The following is a 23,462-nucleotide window of genomic DNA, read 5'->3' as shown; positions in this document are numbered from 1 at the left end:
AACCAGCAAAGCACTCAGTGGGTGCCTAACCACATGAACAGACTTGTTTAGCACGCTGTCTGACCAAAGAACACACTTTTTAAATATAGGCACACGCCCACAAACAACTTGTTATGAACAGTTCCACTACCAGCCAGCCGAGTTGCCCGAGGGCACCGCACCATGTCTCATCGTTGAAAGCTAATGTTGAACGCTGTGGTAGTGCCTGGCATAGAGCTGTCACTTTGACTCCTGATTCAGGTTATTTGCCTCGAGCTCTAATAGGCCAGGTTCTGTATTATGGGGTCACTTCGTTCACATAATGGGCATACCTTTTTTTCCCTGTGTCAGAGAGAGACAAAAATGCAAGCACCACACAGGCTTTTATTACTAGCTATGGCTTAAAAGCCTTGCTGCTGCGTTAGAGTCTTTTACATTCAGCTAGAAAACCAAAGGAGTCAAAGTGTGTGTGTGTGTGTGTGTGTGTGAGCGAGAGTGAGAGAGAGTGTGTGAGAAAGAGAGAGCGAGTGCGTCTGTCTGTGTAAGTGCTCTCTATCTTGCCAGCCTCAAATCCAAAGCAATTAGAGAGGCCAGATGGTGGGCTGGACTCGCAGTAAATAGCTGTGCATTGACAGAAGAAGCCTGCAACAAAAATGAACTGTGACAAGGAGCCAGGATGACACACAGATACATGATGGCATCAAAGTACCAGGCAAACACCGAGGACTCGCCACCATAACTGCCATATACCAACTGTCACTATCATGGGGACGTTAAAGAGCAGAACTTGATCGTGTCTGTTTCTGTTTTGTGGGGAAACAGCGGGGCTTTTTTTTTATGTGCAAACTAAATGAGGCAGGTGCATATGAATGCATGCATCAACACACAACACACGACAGCACATTAAAAAACACACACACATACACACACACACACACCTCTGCTTGCCCTCCTGTTAAAATTTGACCAGACCTGTTTGGTTTAGTCAGAGTTCAAACAATGCAGCCTTTGAGAGGCGCTCCATTCATCGAGTTTCAGCTTGGCCTGCACATTCCCCAACTGAAAACACAAGCTGCCTCCCTCCAGGAAAACCACTGAAACTACAGGCCCGCATTCCTGCTCTCTGCCCTTTTCTCTGCGCCTGCACAGTTTTTACATGAGAACTGTTGAAGCCTCACTGAATATAATCATATTCCTGCACTCTGAAATAGGAACGCATCAGTGCTTTCATTATCTGCATGCTCAGGTGAAACACCTAATAGAAAAATGTGCCCTTCAAACAACTACAGCATCTGCTACCTACCCGTTACTAAGGCAGCAAGTTTACTTCTGCCAACCAAGTCACATATACAAAACAGAATGGGAGGAGGTGGAGCTCAGGACAATTATAAACCAGAAAATGGCATCTCCTGTTCCTGTGCTCAGCTTCCCATAAGCCTGTTATCACACTTCTGTTGACACACACTCTCAGATTTATCAAAAGTGAAATGAGACAAGCAGCCAGACCAGGAAATGAGACTGGGGGGGGTGGGAAACAGGGGTGTGTCTGGGATGTGAAGGATGGGTGACAAGAGACCGAGAGGCCACTTCATATCCTGATCAATTAATCTATAAATCTAATCAGTGTGAATCAATGACTGGAGTTTCTATTCAATCTGGCTCCTCAGTCATCCAGCTAACCTCAAGTGTTAAAGAGACAGAAGGGGAAGAAAAAGGAGACACACACCACACACAGCAACACTGGAACATTTCAAAAATCAAGAAATCTTTAATAGTAACTGAATATGGGAAAAAAAAAAAAAATCTAGAAAGACATGACAAAATGGTAATACCAACTCTAATCTGTTTTTCTTCTTTTTTAAAGACCAAAAGAAATTTAAAATTAAAAAAATACAAAAGGAAAAAAACAAAACAAAAACAAAATAACAATACAACTTTACATAAAGCAGTCAATAATAAAAAGCACAATTTGGGTAAGACTGTTTTGTTGTGTGTGTGTATACAGTTCACTTGTATAGAAGAAGCACATTTGCCAGTTTTGGCAGCAATCACAGCGCAGCAGTCAAGAATAAAGCACTCATAAAACATAAATTATAAAGCACTGCAAAATAACAGAAGAGAGGAGAAGCCGTAAACAGAAAATAAATCCTTCATGCGTGCTGTCACTGAATACACAAACGTGACACCATAAATTAGTAATTCTTTTCTCTGCTACATATTTATATATTTATACTATGTACACTGGAAGGTTTTCTTTTTTTATTCTATGCAAGTGAGTTGGGAGATGTTAAGGCTTTGATTACTCATCAGATGTTTGGAGCCTAAGAAATAACACGAGTATGTGGCTTTCTGGGGGGGGGAAGAAAAATATTGGATATTTTGACTATCTAACCTTGTGCTAGACCTGGACCAGGATTGCAGATTTCTCTAAAAGCATTTGGTCTGACAAGCCTTACTTGGGCACCGAAGTGGGTGGCAACGGTATGTGCTTGTGTGCGCGTCTGTGGAGGCGGTCGAAGAAACAGAGGTGGCTGAAGTAAAAGAAAACATTTTGTAGGCGAGTTAAAAAATAAAAAATAAAAAATTGAGACACTCCTAAAAGCATTCAAAGGGATCTGGGAGGGGGAGGAGGTCAGGGCGGTGGCATTTTTATGAAAGCGATATTTCCTTCTGCAGAATAAGACTGGAACGGACAATCGCTTTCCTAAAAAGCCTGCTGCTTTGACACTGGGTGAAAGGTGGGTCTGTGAATGTGTAGTTGTTGATGTTCTACACAGTCACCGATTCGGGAACAGGCTGGACACTTTGGGGGACAGGGAGCAGTGGAGCAGGGGGGACACATCACGGTACAGCTCTTTCCACACTAACAGAACTCAGTATATGTCCTGACATTGCCACTGAGGAAGAGGCAGAGAAAGATGAAGTGTTTTTGTGTGTGTGCAGCTATGCAAGCGCATTTGTGTGGGCTTGTGTCAGGAGATGGCAGAGCTGTCAGGTATAAGGTGTCTTCTGCACAGTTTGGCTGTGGGAGTGAGCATAATGAGACTGACTGAGGGGTGTTTGTATGTGGGCGAATGCATCTCAGCATTCTGCGAATGTATACGTACAGTATGTGTGTGCGCCAAGCGAGTGTGTCTTCTCGAAATGCACAAAAATTGCTTCAGTTTGCCAATTTTCCATGGTGACAAAGGGTGGCTACTCAAGTTACAGCCCCAATGGCAGAGAGAGATGTCCCAAAGCCTCCGAGCATCACACAAACACACTACTATATACACACACAGAGCGCTGACTCAACAGACCGTCACTTGTGTCGTTTACGGTCTACCTGATAAATCGAGTATTGTGTGTAATTTTATTTTTTTTTTTTGCATTGTGGAGAGCATCTGTCAAGGAGAAGCCAATTGTCCATAATCAAACTATAGGTGCTTATAAATGCAGGCAATATTAACTTGAAAAAAGAAATTCAAGCATGTGTATTTCCCCCCAAATTAAATGGACCCTTGGGTAAACTAAACTCAGTCAGTTCAGTATGTTGTAACACCCAAACTACTGAGGAATTCATAAGGTTAAAAAATTACATTCTGAATGCCCTTTGAGGCTCATCCAACCCACAAATGCCTTCCTCTTTACTTCTACAACATGGGCAACACCGGCTCAGTCGATCTGATATTTACATTTTCATAAATATCCACATTTTCACAAGAAAAATAAAGATGCTTACATATATAGTACACAGATAGCTCACACCAAAATGTACATACAACAGTTTTGTCCCTTTGTCAGTATTCTTTTTTTTTTTTTTTTTTTAAACCCTCCCTCCCCCAAAACCAGGTGTTGCACTCATATTTCTTTGTATTGGTGACAGAAGTGTAAAAATAATACATTTTCATATTGAGTGGCTGTGACAAATCAGCTGCGTTCAGTAAATTTACTGTACCCCAGGTTGGCAGGAGTTGCATTTATGTATAAGCTAAGGCCATTAGACGATAATCCTATTGAACACACTGGCTTACAATATGCCAGACAGTGCTCAAACATGAAACGATGTCTCTATTTTTGTCATCTGCCTTCCTCTCTCCTGTTCTCTCTCTCTCTCCACCTCTCTGAAGGTTAACAGCCATCACAATGGCAAACAACGTCTGCCTCACCCTGTACGGGTACTGAGTGTTTCTCTCACATCTGTAGTTCAAGGTTAAAAAACAACCATGATAAGAAATGCAGGCAAGAACACAGCCATCTTTGCCTTTAGCAATGGGTCACCCTGCATTTGACCTTATGACCTACAGGAAAAGGCAACCTAGATCTTAGAAGGTCCTTTACAGGACAGTCAGTACAGTCATCAAGACCCCATTCATTGGATTCCCAGTGGGTCCAAGGAGAGTTGATTAGAAGGGCAGGGAAAGCAATGATTAGAGGAGCTTCAGTTCGCTCTACGATTGTCCATCACAGTCACCCAGTGGCTATGTAGATATGGTGACACATGCAAATGTGCACACTGAACCTCAAAGACAGTGTACAACAGCCATGGAGTAATATTTGCCCGAGAAGGCCTCCGGTGGCTCGTTAAAAGGATAAATTAACAGCCAAGAGACAATCAGCCCTGAACCTGCATCATAAAAGGGCCATTTTGCCACATGTTGCCTGTTAGTCAATATGACTCCCATAGCTTTGCTCTGGATGCAACCTTTTATGTCTCCCGATCAATTCACTACATTTAACAATACCCGCTAATGGAAAGAAATATATGATCTCATTGAATCTCATTGTCTGACCTAATTTCATTGCACTTTGGAGGCGGGGCTTGGTTACATCTGACCATTTACTAAAGCAGGAGAGGCAGCCAGGGTGTCTGTGCAATGGAGTGAACATAGCCACGCCAGGTGGATTAGTCACTCCTGGCATGTCAGGGCACACCGGGCTGGAGGAGAGTAAGTGGGGTGTTTGACACATTGGGAGCAGTAAAATACTACTCTGCTCTTGGTAGCCCTGACCTCGACACTGCCCTGGATAAATCATAAACTCCCCTTAAACACTAGAGAGTGAGGGATGAGGAGAGAGAGGAAGAGAGACGGAGGCATGATGGAGAGACAGAGGTGGGAGGGGGAGTAGAATCGCCACGTCATAAACGATAAGTGGTGGCAATCTGTTGGTCCCGGCTAAGCGAGCGGACTTCACGGCTCATTACCAATCAAGCTCTTCCTGTCAGGAGCGCTCTGAATAGATGAGGAGGAAGAGAAAAGAAGAGACACGCTCCTTTCTAGTCCTCCTGCCTCCTGAATCCCTCTCCCCCATCCTTTGACCCTGTCAGATCAGCTACACCTCATTCCCTCATCTCTTGTTTACTGTCTCTTACCTCCAGGCACAGTGCAAAAGTTTGCTTGCGAATACCTTGTTAGGAACTTGGTTCAAACTCTCTACAAACTTACTTTGTTAAATTCTAACTGCTTTTCAATTTGCTCAGCACACAAGGACCTCGTGTTCTTTAAATTTTGCTAGGTTCAATTTGAGAGTGTCTACTGCCTATGATAGTTGGCAGAGTTGTTTTGAGAGGAAGGCAGAGAGAGCAGAGAGAACTCACCAGCAGACATAAGCAAATACATTTTTACTGTCACTAAATTACCTGATGGTTACTGTCTATACTTTCAAACTGACTCATAACGATGTCCTTCAACTTCCCACCAGATGTTACAGCTCGACACACTGCCAAAACAAAAAGTTTCCTACAGAAGTACAGAGATTTGCAGGCAGCACGTAACTGCTTGACAACTCCTTCCACTGCTACCGTTTTAGTGAAGATAACAGTGAATATACAAGTGAGATGCCTCTTCTATCACCAAGCTTGTATCATAATTCCATGAACCTACTCCCACACTACATTGTTTCTCTTTTAGTCTGTCTGTCTGTCAATAGGCAAGGTCCCAGTGATAGCAAGAGCACGAGCAGATGCGGTGGGAGGCATGTTGTTCTTTTCTCTGTTTGATTTTCAGTTCTTAGGGACCGGATAACAACAACAATCCTTTTACAGTATCCTACCACACCGTGCTTTTCATTCTGTCCACTGTGGTTAATGATAGGCTATATTTAAAATCAAATTTTTTGTCAAAAATAAAAGTGGTATTATTTTCTTTTCACCATCAGAGAGGGACAAGACCCCAGAGCCACAAAATCCTAAGGAGGAATTCTCCAGCACGCCTTTTTGTCACCACCGCCTCCTCCTCCTCCTCCTCCTCCTCTTCCTCCTCTATACATAAACTGCAGTCCGTGAGATGACCGAGCCATCACGCTGGGACTCCATGTCATCATCCAGGTAATCTCCAATCATCTCCTGATCGTGCGATGGGCGAAGCTGAAGGATAGGAGCGCCTCCGCTGTAGTGATCATACTTCTCTTCCTCCTCAAGCTCATCAAACTTCCTCCTCTCTGCGTCGTCCAACTCATTGCTTAGTAGGATGTCTTGGGCAGTGGGTGTGGTGCTCACAACTTCAGGGCGGCCTCCCATGGTAATCAGCTGGTGGTTGTTTTTCTCTCCAAGGCCCTGATGGGATGAGCTCTCATAAACGTAGATGGGGCCATTGTTGTTACCGCCGCCGCTTCCTGCACCCCCGTTTGTGCCATTCTTGCTGGCCTTCTTGCCGGCCCCAAATATGCGTGTCTTCATGTCACTGCCACCATTGGCACGGTAACCCTGCTGCTGCCTGCGGCTACGGGTGACGAGCACGGCGATGAGAGCAGCGACCAAAAGGAGGGCCAGCAGGGAGCCAATCACAGCTCCCGCCACCACGCCGGCATTAGATGGGTTCTTTGGGGGCTCTGTAGGAGGGAGGCAGGGATGGGGGGGAAGAAAAAGGATATGGTTGAGAAAAGGGAAAAAGAGCAACCAGTTGAAAGGAAGAGGAAAAAAGAAAATAAAGACAGCAAAAAAAAAAAAAAAAGTAGGAAAGCAAGAAAAAGTAGAGGTTGGATGATGTCAGTGGTGCTGGTCTGAAATGTATGCAGTCAAGTGTGTAAGAGTGCTGAGGTGTCAGTACAGTCAAGTGTGTGTGTGCGCGCTGAGCACCCTTCTACTCTGACATTTCCTCCTTTCCCTCAAAGCTGCTCCTGTCCCCATTCCCACAGACACGTCACAACAATGTCTCAACCACGTCTCCCCCTGTGTTGCCCTTCAACAGCCAGGGTCTTTCTGGGGCCCACCACAAATCAAAAGGCAAGGCGGAGGGTTAAAAAAAAAAAAAAAAGTGCCAACCACACACACACACACACACACACACACACACACACACACACACACACACACACACACACGAGCATGGATTGGTGTGTGCAGAGCAGAACAGGTGGAGGCCATGCAGAGGAGGATAATGATGAATGGAGGAAGGAAGGGTGGAAATTAGATGAAGAGGAGGAGGAGGAGAAGGTGGTGGAGGAGGAGGAGAAGGTGGTGGTGGAGGAGGAGGCAGCGGACTGGGTGAGTGACAAAGCGACACAGTGGAATGACAACTCTTCCTGGAAGCTGTGTATGAGGAGCATGGGCACAGACTGCTGCCCCTCTCCACTTCTGTAAGCCACAGGCACTGGATGAGTGCACATCAGTCTTAAATTTGGGTCCATTTTTACTCTGGCATTACACATACACAAGAAAATAAGCCGCTTGCATTAATTTTAATATTGACAAAGGCTTTGTTAGACAAACTAGCTCAGGAGGCTATGACTAAAACTAGGGCTATGCATCAAACACACAGCATTCCCGTTTGTGTGTCTTTGTACAACAAAACTCCAGGGATAGGCAGTGGTGTCTAAATCGGGGTTGTAAAGAGGTCCCATATGACTTGTCAGTACTCTTTTTCTGAACTTGTACTTTCTACTCCCTTGATATCCTTCTCCAGCAACACTAGTGCTGTATTTTAAAGCAGGTATTTGAACTGCAATAAATTCAATTGCTTTTGCAGAAATGAGGCTGTGTATTAAATCAACTGCTTCCATTTATTGTGTCAATAACACGGATGCGATTCAGTACCAACACCTAAGCGATATGTGATTTTTAATGTTCAAGTTAAGACTGCAGCTATAATCATAAATATAATCATAAATATGACTCTTTAAAAAATTTAAATTCAGGAAATCTTAACATCTTTTAGCCATTTGTGTCACGGGCACAGCACAGCCTAGACAAGTAGCACTATTAACACAAGCAGGATGCTGCTGCTTTGTACAGGCTTTGGGGGTCATGAGTTCAGGGCTCTAAGTGCTTTCAGGGACTCTGACAACTCCCCACAAACAGAACCTGTGACCGGTTTCCCATGCGCTGCTGTTCCATCTCTGACTCAGCGAGCAGAGAGAATAACACCAGAGAAATGTTTGCATTCACTGTATGGCAAAGCACTTTGAATAGAAATGTTCTACAAAATGTTAAAGGGTCTATGTAGATGCAATAACAAGGAAGAAGCAAGAAATAACTTAAACAGGAATAACAAAATTAGAAAGACAGCTTAGACTTTATTCCATAAGCCGTTTCTGCAGCGTGCCTTCTTGGAAGATATAAGAGTAAGCCTGCTTTAAGTGGGAAGGGAAAATGATGTCTTAATATACATTATTCCTGCTTTTACAGGCTTCAAAGCATTCACATTCATGCCTCTGATTTTTTATTTATTGTACTTGTTATTTTGTGATGCCACAGAATCAAATGAAATGCTTTCATGTTACACTTTCTACAACAATGCACTTTGTTGAAACACGATGTAATGGAATAAGGGCTGTTTATTATCTGTCACTCCAAAGTGCTTCAGCTCCCCTCTGGTTTGAGCGCATTAACTACAGAATAAAACCAAAATAAATTGTGGTGAGAAACTGTCTTTTATAATTTTAGACTCTGGCTGAAAGTGATCAAGAACCCTCGGTTAAGCTGAACATCCTCTCTGCCGCTCTTGCTTTCCTTTCCACTCTCTGCACTTTCACCAGCCGCTGCAGAGGATTAACCGGTAGACGCTGCTGTTGAAATCCCTGCCTAAATTTGAAAGTAGCAAATCAGCTCGATTCTTATTGTCGTTTCCACTTGAAATCCAACAGAAGCCGGCCTCTCTTGTTAACTGTACAGAGAGCTGACAGAATTACTCTTGTAACACTGATTCGTGTCAAAAGAGAGAATGGTAGTCTGCTGCTGTCTACACCTGTGTTTCACTCCTTTCTTCCTCTCCTCAGTTCTGCTACCATTTTCTCCATCTCTGCCTCCACTTCACTAGCTGTCTCTTGCACACACTCCTTCAGCCCTCTAAATCCATTTTCCCTGTCCAATTTGCGTTTGTATTTCTGTCATGTGTTACTTCTCTCTGCTCTCCTCCTCTGTGCTTCACTTTCAACATATGCCTAGGGAAAGAATTAATAATGTGGGTACATTTTTCTTTCCATTCGTTCATCTTCTCTCACTACTTTCCCCTAGCACACTGAGCCCCCCCCCCCCCCGCCTCGTATTCACCGCCAAGCTGTGCTAAACATTCCCCTTCACACACACGAGAGCGACACCGAGCCCTCAGTGTCCACTTGTAACAGGAACACAAGAAATGCATTATCACCTCCGACTCTGTGGAGCTCCACCACATGCTATGTGGTGAAAATTTCAGTGCCAAGCTTGGGCCCAATGCTGCCACACACTGCTGTCACATCAAAGGGAATTACGCTGAAAATTAAATGCAAATTCTCTCTGAATTTTACTCATCTAATTATATTTAATGTGTAACTCAAGTCAGTTCTTAAGAGTATTTTTCAAAGTCTGTGCTGGTAAATCCTTTTGTGGATGATCCATCATGTTTTATTCTAGCCTTCTGGAGACAACATTTAAAAGATTCAAAAAAGAGATGTAAAGGAGCCATCCCAGACTCCCAGTGCAGACTCAGCCACAACCTAACAAAGCACCAGTGGATTTTATTTAAGCGAGTGAGGAGAGTACATCTTATAAACACATGCTGTTGAATGAACCAGATGAAAAATTGCAATATGCATGCTGTGTGGATAATGGGGGGGGGGGGGGGGGGGGGGCAAACATGTACTATGAACACCCCCCCACACATACACACACACACACACACACACACACACACCATACTGTGGAAGCCAAAAAAACAGCATGGTTCTTATGAAGTCATGTCCAACACAACTATAAGGTCCAAGTGACCGCAAATAATGAGAGAGATGGAGCAGAAGTAACACTTACTGCAGCCTTCCAAAAAACATGCATGGTCTCATTCACATACACACGTGCCCAATTATGGTCATCAGGGGTCTGATGTTGGGCTGGGCTGCTCCTAGAGCATCCCTTAGTAGTACTCTCTCTCAGTGTGTTAAGTTATTGAACAGAGCTGTGTGTATGTGCAGAAATGTGTGTTTGTGTGTGCTAATTAGGGGTGGGAAGGGGGCCAGTTCCAGGCTGGAGGGAGACTTGGCTCCATCAGACCTGTTCTCTGGCTGTTTTCGCATGGCCGGAGACACACACTGACAGACGCAGGCAGATGCAGGCAGACATACACACAGACGCACACACTACCCCATGGAGGAAAATAGCCAAGCCCCTTGCCCTTGAACTGTCTCCTTGGATGAGTCTGAAAATGGGAAAAATGCACCGAAATGGGAGGAAATCTCTTTTCTGTTTAACTGAAGAGCCCTTCAGACCATGTGGGGGATTCAATCTGGAGCATTTAACTTTTTTGAGGTTCAGCTGAGCCACCCCTGTAAGGAATGATGAGGGAAAAAAAACAAGGAAAAAAAAATGGATGGAATCTGGGTTAGCCACACAAGAACCCCCCGTGAGAGGAGCCCAGAATGAAGGGATGGATGGAGGGATGGAGACTACTAAGCTGTGATTAAGGAAGAGCTACTGGTATTTAAGAGTTAAGCTGAGAGAGAGAGAGCGGGAAAGACAGCATGAGCATGAGATGGAGAGAGAGAGAAAACGCTGGGGGCAGGAGTCTCTTTTCTGAGCAGGAAGATCAGCTGCAGACTTGCGGAGGCTGAAAGACAACCTGAGAGAGATAAGGAGGATGAGGAGAGAGCATATGCTAACTGAGAGGATGAGAGATGCAATGAAAAGAGCAAACTGCAGTGAAATAGATGGCATGGGAGAGATAAATCGAAAGAAATGCGAGAGGAGAGAAGGGTAGGATATGTTTGTGGGTGTGACTAAGCAGCAAGATCGAAGATGAGAGGAGGAGAGGCAAGGAGAAGAGAGGACATCCATCCCTCTTGCTGCCTCCATGTGCACAGGACAAGACTGAGGGCAGAAGGCGCGAGTAAGCACACAGACACACTAGTGTGTAAATTTGTGCTTGTGTGTCATGCAGCTGTGGGGTAAAGGGGAGAGGGGGACCTGCTATGTAGCAGGTGCTGGCCATTTCACGCCTGTCGGCCCCTCTTAGCCCTGTTTGTCTACACACATTCACATTAGCATCCACAGGTCTGAATTGCAATGCTATCTGAAGTCACTGCACATCTTTCTGAGACTTCTTCATTTCTATTTAACAGTACTGACCATCTTTCTTTGTGTACACTTCACTCCTTTTTTGCTCTCGACAAACTTCTTTTTCTCTGACACTTGCTTGTTGGTTTAGTCACCTATTAACTGCTGGCAATTTTAGCTCACGTCTTATCCTCCTTCTCTGCCAATGAGTAAGAGAGGAGTAGGATGGAGGAAGGAGGTGGTCGGCAGCAAGAGAATAAGACAAACTGTGGGAAGTTCAACGCGGGAAAAGAACAGACCGACCCAAAAGAAAATGAAAGAGGAGAAAGAGGAAAGTGGGATGAAGAATGGGGGAGGAGTGGAAATGTAGGATAAAAGACAGAGCAGGAGAGGAGCGGATGGTGGTATGAGATGAGAAGCAGCCAGGAGCTGAAGCAGCAAAGGGTGACTGATCCGCTCTGAGAGGCTTGGAGACGGACAGAAACACAAGCTATGCTGAGAGATAGTGGAGGCCACTAGGGGTGGAGATAGGATGCAGTGGCACATGATTCCCATGAGAGTTTTAAATGCTGTCAGCATTGCTTTCTCTCTCTCTATTCCTCATGCCCCAACTCTCTTTCTCTGACAGAGGGTCGCATGCTGGCACTGATTTATCTTGGTGCACGTTCCCAGTCTTTGTATTCTAAAAGCAGCAGTCTCTTTCTCCCTCTGCTCGCTGGATCTTTGTATCTTACTTGCTTGTTGCTTGTAATACACAGCAGGAGATGGTGACATCTTTTTGTGGTACAGAAGCCACTTACACTACCTACTGTATGCAGCAGTACAGAATGGCCCCAGAGGAGTGGTGACGCATGCTGTGGCACCATAAGGAGCTAAGGGACTTGAAGAAAGATTTGGAGGGGGGTTGAAATCAGGAGAGACTGAGTAATAGGACAAGGAAAAAAAAATGAAATAAGGCATGGAGAAGCTAGGTGGCTCTTAAGATGTAGTCACTGGAGAAATGTACTCTTCCTCCCATCGTGGAAAAGGTTTGCTCCCATGTCAGCAGAAAATCACTTCCGGCTAAGTGCAGGCTGAAGAGTGAAGGAGGATGTATTTTGTATGAGGTGAAATGCCGGAGTGAACGCTGTTGAAGGGAGTGGCTAAAAGTCTCAAGCAGCAGGGAATGAACAGTTCAACCTGCTCTGGATGGTTCTACACAAATGTGCACACCTGAATACATGTACGCAATTCACAACCTGCAAACACACACATGCACACACACACCCCTCAACCAAAAGTGTATGAGTGCAAGTGTTATTGCGGCTATACCAGGGACAACATTAAAATCCACTACATTCCAAACTCAACAGTATCATTCTGAGTCAAATATGGCTGCAGTCACTTTAGTGATTGCAGCCGTATTCACAAGACTCAAAACTATATAGTGTCTCCTCTATATAGGTATAGCTGAGAAGCAGTGGTTTTTATGGTCACGACTATACAAAATAGAAGTGAAAATATTCGTAGGGTCCATCTCGCTCATGTGCAGCTCTCACAATATTGAACTACCATGAAAAGGCTTCAGAAAAAACATTTTGTAAATGCCAGAAGATGTACTAAGCGGATGACAGACCTTGGGTACTGATAAAGCATGGACACTTTGATAATAGAGTTGATTAAGCGCATGCAAAGAGACATAGAAAAGTGATGTGCATTCCTAAAAGCACACAGAGAAAGTTTTATGAAGTTGAAGAAGAGACCAAGAGAGAAAAAGCAAAGCAGGAAAGCCATGCACATGCAAGCTCAGATCTCTCAGACTCCCTCCCACACACACCATGGACTGAGCAGCTGGACCTCTTAGTCCTATACTAAACACCCAGGTTAGTCCTCAGCACAGTGTGTGTGTGTGTGTGTGTGTGTGTGTGTGTGTGTGTGTGTGTGTGTGTGTGTGTGTGTGTGTGTGTGTGTGTGTGTCTGTATGTCATGTGAGGTAGAAAAAGGTGTATCCCTGGGGAAGACGTGAGAGCAGCGGACACCAGGAAACGTGTAGCTTGTGCAATGAAAGTGCACTTTGTTCCAGTTCATCAGTTCAGAGGATATAAATGTTTTTATGTACAAGCAAAGGAGAAGTTTTACATGATGCATGAGACCTGAGTCAGTCCCAAGAGTGTTTTTTTTTTTTTCACTTTACTTATGAAATGTTCACTGCTTTATTGATGCCTTTACTATGTACAATTTATCAGCATGCTGGGGCATTTGGAAGTTACACAAATTACCCCTAGTATTGGTTTTAATCCATTTAGAGGCACAGAAGAGTTAATTTGCAGTGATGGGAACAATCATAATGTTAATTCATTATGTCACAGGGAAGTGCACAAATGAGATTGTTTCTACTGAGAAACATCACACAATGCTGAAATATGACATTTGAAATGTTATCTGACTGATATCGTAAAGACCGCTTAAGCACATGCTTTGTTTTCATCTGCTGCACTTATCTGTGTCACTTTACTCACCTCTGACCAGGATCGCGACCTGTTCTTTGACCGTCCCGATGCGGTTTGCAACCTCGCAGATAAAAGTGGCGTTGACAGTCTCATCTACCTTCAGTACCTTCAGCACATTTTCATTTTGTTCCACTGTAGCTGGAAGGTCTCCTGTTATACTGCAGGAACACAAGCATGCATTGGTGTGAGAAAGAAGAGAGAAGACCACAAAAAAAATAAATAAATAAAAAAAAATTGACACTGTCCACAGAGTGACGGACATTTACAGAAATGTGCTGCATTGTACAGTGTCATCATATTCAACTAATCTTGATCAGCAGAGCAAAACCAATCAGTTTCACACCCTCCCCCAAAAGGCAATCCATTATAACACACTGCTGGAAATACAATGGGGACAGGAGGAAAATCAGTATTGCTGGATCCAAGCCCAAAATCTCATCTCTCCAATTTTAAAACTTGCAGATTTTTTTTTTTTTTTTCCCCTTTTCAGATTTTGTCACAGTTATGTTAATAACTGATAATACAGAAAATGGGGAGAGGGACTCATACTGTCATTCTCATTATGCAAGGGTTAAATCTCGAGTCACAGAGTCCATTATGAGAAATTATTCAACTATCTCCATAATCAGAGCACAGTTCTGTAGTTGCAATAATAAAAGCGCTGATTATAGCTCTGTGAGGACTGAAGCTAGAGATGAAGGGTAAGAAAGTGAAAATGTGACTAAAGGAAACCAGAGTAAGAGACTCTGGAAAGAGACTTAGAAAGAGATCAGACAATAGAGACTTCAGGATGTGCCAATACTCACGACTTCCAGAGGACAGAGGTTGGAGAGGGGTTTGCACTAGCCTGGCAGGTGAGCTCCACATTTGTCCGACCCATGTACCAGTTGTTGTCATAGCCCACTATGCTTACCTGGGGAGGATCTGAAGGAAGGAAGGATGAATGGCAGGAGGAGAGAAAAAAAAACTGAGTTAAACTAATCGGGTTAGAATAATTTCAGACATGTGTGTGAGTGTGTGTGAGGTGAGAGAGAGAGATGTCTTACATTCAACTTCTAACTTCATCTTGAAGTTCTCTGGTTTGACCAGGGTCCTGTGTGATACGATACAGTTGATGTCTTTTCCATTGTCGTTTGGTGTGGGGACCATGATGTACTGGCTGGTCACTGTCACTGTATTGTTGGTCTCTGTCTTGGACTTTGTTGTGTAATTGCCACTGGCTGCAGTTGCCCAGGAGATCTCGGCAGCAGGGCGTCCATTCGCTGACTGACACTGTGCCACGGCGACTGGCTTAGTGCCAGCGACCACTCTTACAGCAGAGGCTGAGTTCTCAGGCTTAGCTGATGGATGGATGGATGGACGACATGATGTAAGGGTGGAGAGTGGAGACAGGGAGAGACAAAGAATGGCAGAGAGAAGATTAAAGGATGTAGAGATAGATAAAATGGAAATAAGACAGCTGAGGGAAAAGATAATGTGCACATTATTTATGAACAATTTGAGACACCGGCCGGGCAAAAGCAAATCTAAAACTCCATCCTATGTCACCCTACTCAGCCTCTCTACACACAGTAAAGATTGAGATCCAAATACGATCAAATATCTTTTGTTTATTTTATGACAGGGTATGTATTCTTACCAGGCAGTTGTTATGTCAGCGTACTTCACTTGTTTCCAGCTTTTTGGAAAAGATTAATGGGTCTACAAATGTACAAGTTGTTTCAGAAATTTTGCCAGTTCTGAGTAATTACCAGAACATCATTTTCATCTCTTCACACATTTAAAAATCCACATGACGACATGGATTTCACTGTTATTGTCAATTCTCTAACACAGAACCATGTATGCCTGCGGACAAACACAATAAAGAACTTTATATTGTTTATTTGTCCTTTGTTCTGTCCATAATACAAATATGGACAGAACTCCCTGAATAAAGAAGTGAAGAAATGCGTTGTGGAGTCCCATGTGGTTTGTAGTATCACTTATGGATATTCGCTAAAAAGTAGTGACTGTTCTGGCAACCAGTCCAGGTTGAACCACTTATTTTGCCTTTTGACAACTGTTATATAGTTTTTCCACGTTGTTTACAGACTATTAGTTGCCCTTTGTTTTTGAAACTCCATGTTATATTAGCAACGCTGTGACACAACGAGTGCAGAGGGCTGCTACATTGATGACCGGTTGTGTTAACATAAATAGCCACATTAAGAGCGACGCTCTGCTCATTGTTAAAAATAAAAAGCTATCACATGATATCCATCAAGATTGATTCACTGCTCACAACAGTACCAAGATCAATTCCTTTCTTCAAGCAAGCCAATCTCATTTCTAGTAGTATTACTGGTACATTAATCTACGTCAGGGTTACTTCTTTTAAGCAATTTATCCCAATTTTCTCTATAAATTCTTTGCTGTATAGCCTTTTTGTTCACTCTCACGGAGGAGAAATTGAAAGCATCACCAGCACCCATCCTCCGAGCATCAGTGATAACAGTGAGGTGAGTTATCTGTGTAGAGCCCAAAGGATACTAAATGAGAACATGTACCACAGCCACAGCCTGTTTACTCTGCTTTCCATCTGGCAAGCAACACAGACATATTTGCTTCTTGTTTCTTTCCTTAGGCTGCAAGACTGAATTCTGAATTCATCCTCCACATGTCAACACAAATAATAGCTTTATTTTTATGACTTACTGTCATAAGAACCTTGAATCTTGCTTTAATAGTACTGCGGTAATAATGGATTTTAAATTTAAGTACAAATTTCTCCCTGCTGAGAAGACATTAAGCTCTTTTATTTGACTTAAGATTAATGTGTTTACTTTTAGTCTGCCCACAGTAGTTTTAAGAAGAGTTCTTTGAGACGAGAAATGTTTTTTTAAACTTATTTTTAGAAATGTTCAAATTAAAACTCTCTGCTGACAGATCATTTCGCTTTTCCCCATTTTACTACTTTTTTTTGGTTATTGATAGCTTAGGTTTTTGGAGTGTGTACACTCAATCTTTCTCTCCCCAGAGCCAACACTGATAAACAATTACAAGCACCAGTGCAAACACACCCAAACCCTAAATCTTCTATCACTCTCCTCCAAAACTTTAATCTATTTCCTCTCTATTCCTATCACACACCACTGATACATACATTCCCTGACTGGCCAAGTGCATTTCCATATACAGTTTCTACATCACTACATGATCTCAGTTATCCTTCACCTCCATCTACTCTACCCTCTTCTTAATTGCCCTCTCTGATACTAGTGTGGGATCAGAGGAAAGTAAGCAGGACAGGAACTGACAACAGGCATGACAAGTAACTAGATCAATATACTGCCTGAGGGGAAGCACGGGGGCATGATGCTTTGGAGAGGGCAGAGGCATTGGTGCTGGGCCAAGGTTAGACCAATGGTTGCATTGCATTAACAAGAACACAATTGATCTGACAATACCACTTATAATAGCAATTAAGCCCAGCTGCACATGCTTTTAACCTGCACACTACCTGGGAGTGGGAGTGGGAGTGGGGGATGGGGCAGAGTTTGAGTAAAGCAAAGAGGGGTAAGCAGGACACACTTTGCATTTAAATATATATAGTTTGCAAATTAAATATGCATGGGTTTACAATAGACAGGTGGTTGGCAAATTAAAGAAAAAAACCAACACACATGGCTTTAATTTGCTTTGGCGCAGATACACTGAGCCTCTAGGAGCTTTGTTGAAACACCAAAGTAGGTTTTTGGTTAGAAAAGCCAATTTAACTGACAGTTTAACACAGTTGGCCAATTCTTCTTTTTATAAATCGCTTGACTACTCAATCAATTCATGGTATGAAAGTCTGTGAAAAACCTCAAGCTTCAAATAGTTCAGAGGAAATAGCGCTGCGTCTGGTTCCTGTCCACCTGACGTAAAGCCGCCTGGGGCTTCAAAAATGTTTGCTTGTTGAGTGGTATCCTCATGTAATACATTTAACAGGAAACATTCAAAAAGTCCTTGGGAGACAAAAAGCTGCAATGGATTTGAACCCAGGAGTACATGCTGGCAAACAACGACAAATGCAACAAGCCGGGGTGTCACCCTTGACAAATAGAGCTGTAAAGCCAGGATACAATACACAATACACAGAGTTCAAGATCTCTTAAAAATGAGTTTGCAGGGTTTCAAGGAGTCAGTCTCACAGCAGAACTATTGTTGCAGATGTTTAACACTAATATTAACAGCTTTTTTAGGCTCAGTGGTACCAGAAATTTAACTGAAAAATATGTTTAAAAAAAAAAAAAAAAAACACACAAATAAAATCTTGGACAAAGAAAACTTTTTTAAGTTTTGCCTCTGTACACCACCGCAGAGGATTTTAAACAATCAAGGTGTGATTGAAGTGCAGACTTCCAGCTTTAATTCAAGGGGTTTAACAAAAGTAATGCAATAATAGTTTAAGAATTACAGACATTTTTATGCAGTGTCCCATTTTCAGAGGCTAAAAGAAAAAAATATTGGATATAATTTGAAACATAAGAATTGTTTAATAATAGGATGAAAATCCTTTATAGTCAATGACTGCCCAAGGTCTAGATCTTACAGTTTTGTGTTTAATAACTAAAAGGCATGTGTAGCGATCAGGTGACTGACTTGATCATTGAAGAATGTCTAATTTGTTTGCCTTGAGAAACCCTTGGGTTGCTTTTGCAGTACGCTTTGGGTCACTATTCATTTGCACTATGAAGTGCTGTCCAATTAGTTTTGCAGCATTTGACTGAATCTGAGAAGAGAGTATAGCTCTGTTCACACTCTGTACACTCATCACTAAACACTAGTGACCCATTTCCACTGGTAGCCATACATGAATTAGAGCTGAAAGTCTGCACTTCAATCATATCTTGATTGATTATAGTCAATCATATCTTGATTGACTGAATTAAAATCCACTGTTCTTGGTACACACTGGCAAAACTATAAAAATTGTGGTTTATAATTTGTTGGACAAAGACAAACTACACCTGGACACCTGGATCTTTACATTAAGCAGCACAATGGAAAATGGTTTCTGACACATCGCATCCTCCTTAAAAATCATTGTAGAATTTTAATGTGCATCATTAAACACTGTTCTTTTTATAATTAATTAAATTAGCACTCTTCCAAAACTAATTAGAAATCTGACATGAAGGTTTGCAAATAAAACTGAAAGCTGAGGTTGAATTCCAGCAGATCCATTTGCTTCCTAAATCTCAAGTCCAAAATCTTAACTGCCATAAAGCACTGAGGCGTCTCCTTTGATTTATCACACAATTTTCATAAGCTTAGTATGTATGACCTACCCAGCATGACCAATTGCGTGGTGCCACGCACATTTCCACCAGGGTAGGTAGCAAATTCGCAGGCGTACTTCCCCTCATCCGTTATCCGTACGTTGGTAATCTGGATAGAAGGGCTGGCCATGTTTGGAGGACTGGGTACGAAGCTCACTCTTCCCTTCACAGGTGAGTCGGGGTAGCTGGGCTCATTACCGGGGAGAAACACAGCTATGTTGACTGGATCTAGGCTTGGCTCTGGCACATACATCCATGTGACCTGCGATGGAGCACACACACACACACACACACGCACACACACACACACGCACACGCACACAGGGTCAGTGGAGGGGAAGCGTACAGAGACAATGAAAAACAGCAGACTTCATTTATCATGGCATTGATAAGTGACACCGAAGAGCATTTTTAAGACATCCACATTTTAATGTAAACTCCACATGGCTGCGTACACAGCATCACAATCAAGTAAGTGGGGAGCAGGTATGAATATGGATGCGAGTTTTTCAGGAGAAGTACTCTCTCAACTGTTCTTAGCAGAACCAAGCAGAGCTGTGCACTTCCAGCTTCATTGAAATGCAGCTAAGAAGTGCAGCCATTACCATATTCAATCCCCTAAAGCAAAATGAAGCTTACCATTGTTTGTTTAGAGTAATAAAACATTAAGCCTAAATGTGACAAAAACCTACTGCTGGCTTCTGCATTATTTCTGTGGGCTATGATTTGTTAGATTAAAGTTCAATGTGGCAAATAAACAATTCACTTGGAGCCGTATTTGGATTTTTTGGGGGATTATTTTCATTGAATGAATTGTTGTTCCCCACTTTAGACGCAGTTTTACGGACCTTTAGAATCTGATAGTAAATGAATATTTACAGGAAAATTACCATAATTTTGGTCAAATACTAAATCCACTTAAAGACCGATATCTGCTGTGTGTGAAACCAAATTGTAATCACAGCCCCAATTTCACCAAACTGTACTGTGTCAAGTCAGCACAAAGAGCTGCAATTTTTTGGACGAAACAGACATTTTTATTAGGATTTCACAGAACAAATCTAGTTTACAGTTGATGGGAGCGCGGTGCTGCAAAGAGGTAATCAAATACTAACAGAAGAGGGTAAAAAAAACAAACAAAAAAACAACTGTATCCCGGGCATATATATCTTACCATTGAGAGCTGCACCCCAGTGGGATCAGTGAAGGCACAGCGCAGGTTCACTGTCTGGCCAGGATATGAGGACACCTCTGGCTCTACCTTGACACGCTGGCCTGATGCTCCTGAACAAAACAAAGAGACAAAAAAGCCTTACTCTCAACTGCTTCCTTTAAACAAACTACAGTAGAAAGCAAAGAAAGGGAGCACAGGAACAAAGCAAGGATAAATGAGGACACTATGGAAGTGTATGATACACAGGACAACATTACTGAACTCAGGCAAGTAGGCCAAGAGTCTGGTACCTCCCCATTATTGTGCGTGTGTGGACAGATTGGTTGGGGGGGGAAGAAAAGAAAAGAAAAAAAAAAGAAGATGTATGCTGCAAAAAAGGAGGAAAGCCTGTTCTCTTTTACCCATAGCTCATAAATCATGTGGATGGGTTATGCTTTTCTATAGCCTGCCATTTGCTGTGCAGACACATTCCTGTGTAACAGCAAAGAGTCAAATAAATATGCTTTTCTTAGTGCGTTTTGTCAGTGGGTGTGTAAGAAACAGAACGAGTGAGGGAGCCTTCGAACGACAATCTGTGTGAGCGAGTGTGTGTGTGTGCGCGTGTGTGTGTACTCCAGGTCTCTGTGAAAAATGTAATTACTTGTATGAGTAAGCGCGCATTAGTGTATGTCAGCAAGACGGCACCTGTTTTAAGTAAGAGTGGATTACCGGCGGATACACAACTTCAAATGTCTGCAGCCAGGCCTCCATTTCCGTAAGAGTGTGTGTGCTCACAAAAGTGTTTACAGGCAAGCTACACACACATAACCATACCAGCGAAACCACAATTTCCCCTAAAGACAAACAATTACTTGAAAAACTAGTTCCACTAGTTTGTGCTGAGCTGAAGCTGTTGTGTCGAAACTAATATGATCTGCTGCACTGGCAGAACACACACCTAAGGCACCCACACACAAACAAAACCTGTACGCAAGGAGATAAGAGGAAAGGGCCACTGCTGTCTTTCTCTTTTGACGAGCAATAAACACCACACCTTCTCTTCTCAAGGGAGACCTGAGATATCAATACAGAGGAAGAGAAGAGGCAGGAATGAGTGAAGGACTGAGTGGGAAAGTGGAAGAAAGCAAGCCTTTCCTAGAATAACACCAGCTCTCCCAGGACCAGCCCAATTTACAACCACAAAACAACCCCCTTGTAGCCACAGAGGAACCTCTGGACAACCACTAAACAGCCCGTGGGATCAGCAGAGAGCCTTATTGGGCTGAAAAGAGGAAAAACTTGGTGTTTTTTTTTTTTTGGCTTGTAGACACACACATGCACACACATAACTATGTAAGTCGATGCACAACAAGCATGCACGCGCGCACACAAATGCTCTCACTCACACACACATCAAATTACTGCTTTATTATCAAGCACCTGGCTTGTAATGTTTCAAATGTCTAGAGCATTATGTAAAGCTCATGCTACACTCCTTTGTCTGCCTACTTAAACAAGTCAGACTAATACAGATTAGGTTTGGGAGTGGGAGCTTGACTCTGGTTACAAAATGATGTAGCAGAGGAGGAGAAAAGAGGATAAAAGGTTATTGAATACCTTGATTACTTGTCCTGATTGTAGGATAAGGACCTAGTGACATGTCAGAGGTCATTACAGTGTGTGGGACCGACGATAGGTTACTCCTCATTTCTCTTATGCACACATACACACATGCATATCTGTTATGTCCCCACAAAAATGTGGAGGCAGAACTGAGCCAGGCCTGTTGTCTGTCATTTGGAGGCAATAAGAGGAGAGCCACCACGGGTCAACTCCTGCCAGAGCTCAGATGAGAGACAGGGCCAGCCTTATGAGACTCCATACAGCCACGGGGAAATGAATATTACACACAAGACATACAAAGACTTGTGCAACCTCATTCTCCGTGATAGTCCCCAAACTCCAGCCCTGAAGGCTCAGACTCTGTGTCATTAGAACAGCAGACAGGGGGAATGAAAAGTTCTTGTGTGCATGCACAGCTACACAAACAGATTTTTGGAAATGATAAGACAAGACAGCATTTAAAAAAAAAAAAAAAAAAAGTCATCAGGACACATTTTGAGAGCATCAGTCATATTAAAACAGAAGACAGAGAGATTGGAGGCAGAGGGGGACAAGAACTAAGGGAATTAGTGAATAGAAGACAGTTCAAGGGTAAGAGTGAGAAGAATAGGGGAGGGACAGAGGGAGAGAAAGAGGGTTGGAGGGGAGGAGAGTGAGAACAGAAGCCTTATGTCACCACTGCTCTACTTTACAGTAGCTCTGCTGCCTGCAGGTGACATACAAGCATCACCAAATGCACATGAACAAACAAAACGGATGCACACACAAACTGCCCTACTCAACATCCTTAAGTAGTCAGATGTCGGCATCCTAAGTACTGTCACCTATCATTATGTCTTTTAACACCCACATGATGTGCATGCACAGACACACACATTATGCTGATGGCGCTGTGACAGCCCTGCCATATTAACACAGTCCTCTCTGATCCTCTGCCTGGTCACGCTGACATTTCCCACCATCCATCAGTGAGAGGGAAATGAATCAGAGAGGAAGAAGTAGAGGAAGTATGCTGGCAGGATGGAGGGATGAAAGAAGGAGACGAGAGACAGGCTGGGAATGCCAAAGTGATGGCGGATGAGAGTGGAGGGGGGGGTGAAGTGCAAGGAAAGTGGGGATGAAAGGGTGCAACGAGAACACGATGCCAGGAATAGAGAATGAAAGAGGGAGTGAAAGGAGAATGTGGTGAGAGAAGAGGAGAGAGGAGGAGGATCTTAAAGGGGAGACAGTGTGAGCTATGAACAAGGTTAATACGAGACAGCTGAGGGACAAAAGAGAGACGTTTAGAAGGGTTAGCAGAGGAGAAAAGAGACCAAGAGAGAAGCAGTGGGACCAACTAAAAATGTAGAGGTGGGGGTGGGACAGGTAGAGAGAAACAGAGCAAGGAGAGGCAGATGACAGGAGAAGAACAGGAGGCGTGGACCTGTGAGAGGCTGGGTAGGCTCCACACCTGACCTTGTGAGAAGCAT

General features: G+C 43.2%; 1 protein-coding gene across 2 annotated transcripts in view; it reads right to left on the bottom strand.

Annotated features, from left to right (window-relative positions):
* Window positions 1-23,462, bottom strand: part of LOC115794314 (nectin-2-like) — a 90,400-nt gene that overhangs the window by 39,176 nt on the left and 27,762 nt on the right. The window contains exons 2-7 of one of the 2 annotated variants that reach the window (XM_030749742.1): window positions 20,392-20,501; window positions 19,227-19,479; window positions 14,958-15,251; window positions 14,718-14,835; window positions 13,921-14,069; window positions 3,335-6,789 (exon numbers count right to left, since the gene is read on the bottom strand). In XM_030749742.1, the coding sequence (XP_030605602.1) occupies window positions 6,221-6,789; window positions 13,921-14,069; window positions 14,718-14,835; window positions 14,958-15,251; window positions 19,227-19,479; window positions 20,392-20,501 (1,493 nt within the window). In that variant the 3' untranslated portion in view covers window positions 3,335-6,220. Of the gene's footprint in view, window positions 1-3,334; window positions 6,790-13,920; window positions 14,070-14,717; window positions 14,836-14,957; window positions 15,252-19,226; window positions 19,480-20,391; window positions 20,502-23,462 lie in introns of those variants that run through there. The other variant, XM_030749743.1, reaches the window with a different exon arrangement.

The sequence above is a fragment of the Archocentrus centrarchus genome, chromosome 16 (genome assembly GCF_007364275.1).
Source record: "Archocentrus centrarchus isolate MPI-CPG fArcCen1 chromosome 16, fArcCen1, whole genome shotgun sequence".
NCBI classification, from domain to species: domain Eukaryota; kingdom Metazoa; phylum Chordata; class Actinopteri; order Cichliformes; family Cichlidae; genus Archocentrus; species Archocentrus centrarchus.
This window is presented reverse-complemented; position numbering and strand designations above follow the sequence as displayed.